Source organism: Apis dorsata, unplaced genomic scaffold, assembly GCF_000469605.1.
Source record: "Apis dorsata unplaced genomic scaffold, Apis dorsata 1.3 scaffold_631, whole genome shotgun sequence".
Taxonomy (NCBI): domain Eukaryota; kingdom Metazoa; phylum Arthropoda; class Insecta; order Hymenoptera; family Apidae; genus Apis; species Apis dorsata.
Genome location: NW_006263826.1, coordinates 1,354,839 through 1,355,433, shown reverse-complemented (window position 1 = coordinate 1,355,433; position 595 = coordinate 1,354,839). Strand labels below are relative to the sequence as shown.

The 595-nt window shown below is 32.8% G+C and overlaps 1 protein-coding gene across 1 annotated transcript in view; it reads right to left on the bottom strand.

Moving 5' to 3' along the window:
• Nucleotides 1–595, bottom strand: part of LOC102671282 (neurogenic protein big brain) — a 13,593-nt gene that overhangs the window by 3,212 nt on the left and 9,786 nt on the right. Inside the window, exon 3 of the mRNA XM_006621672.2 lies at nt 114–321. Coding sequence (XP_006621735.1) covers nt 114–321 — 208 coding nt within the window. The remainder of the gene's footprint in view (nt 1–113; nt 322–595) is intronic.

Below are 595 nucleotides of genomic sequence, written 5' to 3'. Positions count from 1 at the left end.
GAGAGAGAGAGAGAGAGAGAGAGAGAATATACACTGTTTTTCATATTTTTTTTTCAACGTTAAGAAATTTGTTTTGTTATTTTGTAGAAAGAAATATATATATGTATACTCACTGAAACTAAAGTAGCCGCCGTGTAAGCCGCGGCTAATACACCGGCTGGTTTTGAAGAGATTAACATTGGTAAAGTTTTTGAGGATTCCGATGTGAAATGGGCCAGAACTATCAACACCGAAAGCGTTAATTCTACAAGAAGCCTCTCAATAGGTCCCCCGAGACGACCTAGGGAAGTTAAGGTCTGCGTGTTCGAAGGCGTAGTTACTCTGTAATAATAAAATCAATCGTTACTTATTTAGTTATTTTAATTAAAACTCGATAAATCTACACATTTTTAAAAATATTACACAAGAGGAATGATTTATCAATAAAAATAAAAAAAATTATCAATATTGCAAAACAATTTACACATATGGCTCGTTATGGTGTAATATACAGTGATTTTTTTATTAAAAGTTACTATAACAAGCAATACAACCAAGCATAAAAGCCCTCTGGTAGCAAGTCAGTGTCTGTGGTATAATGTTTATATTAGCTGAT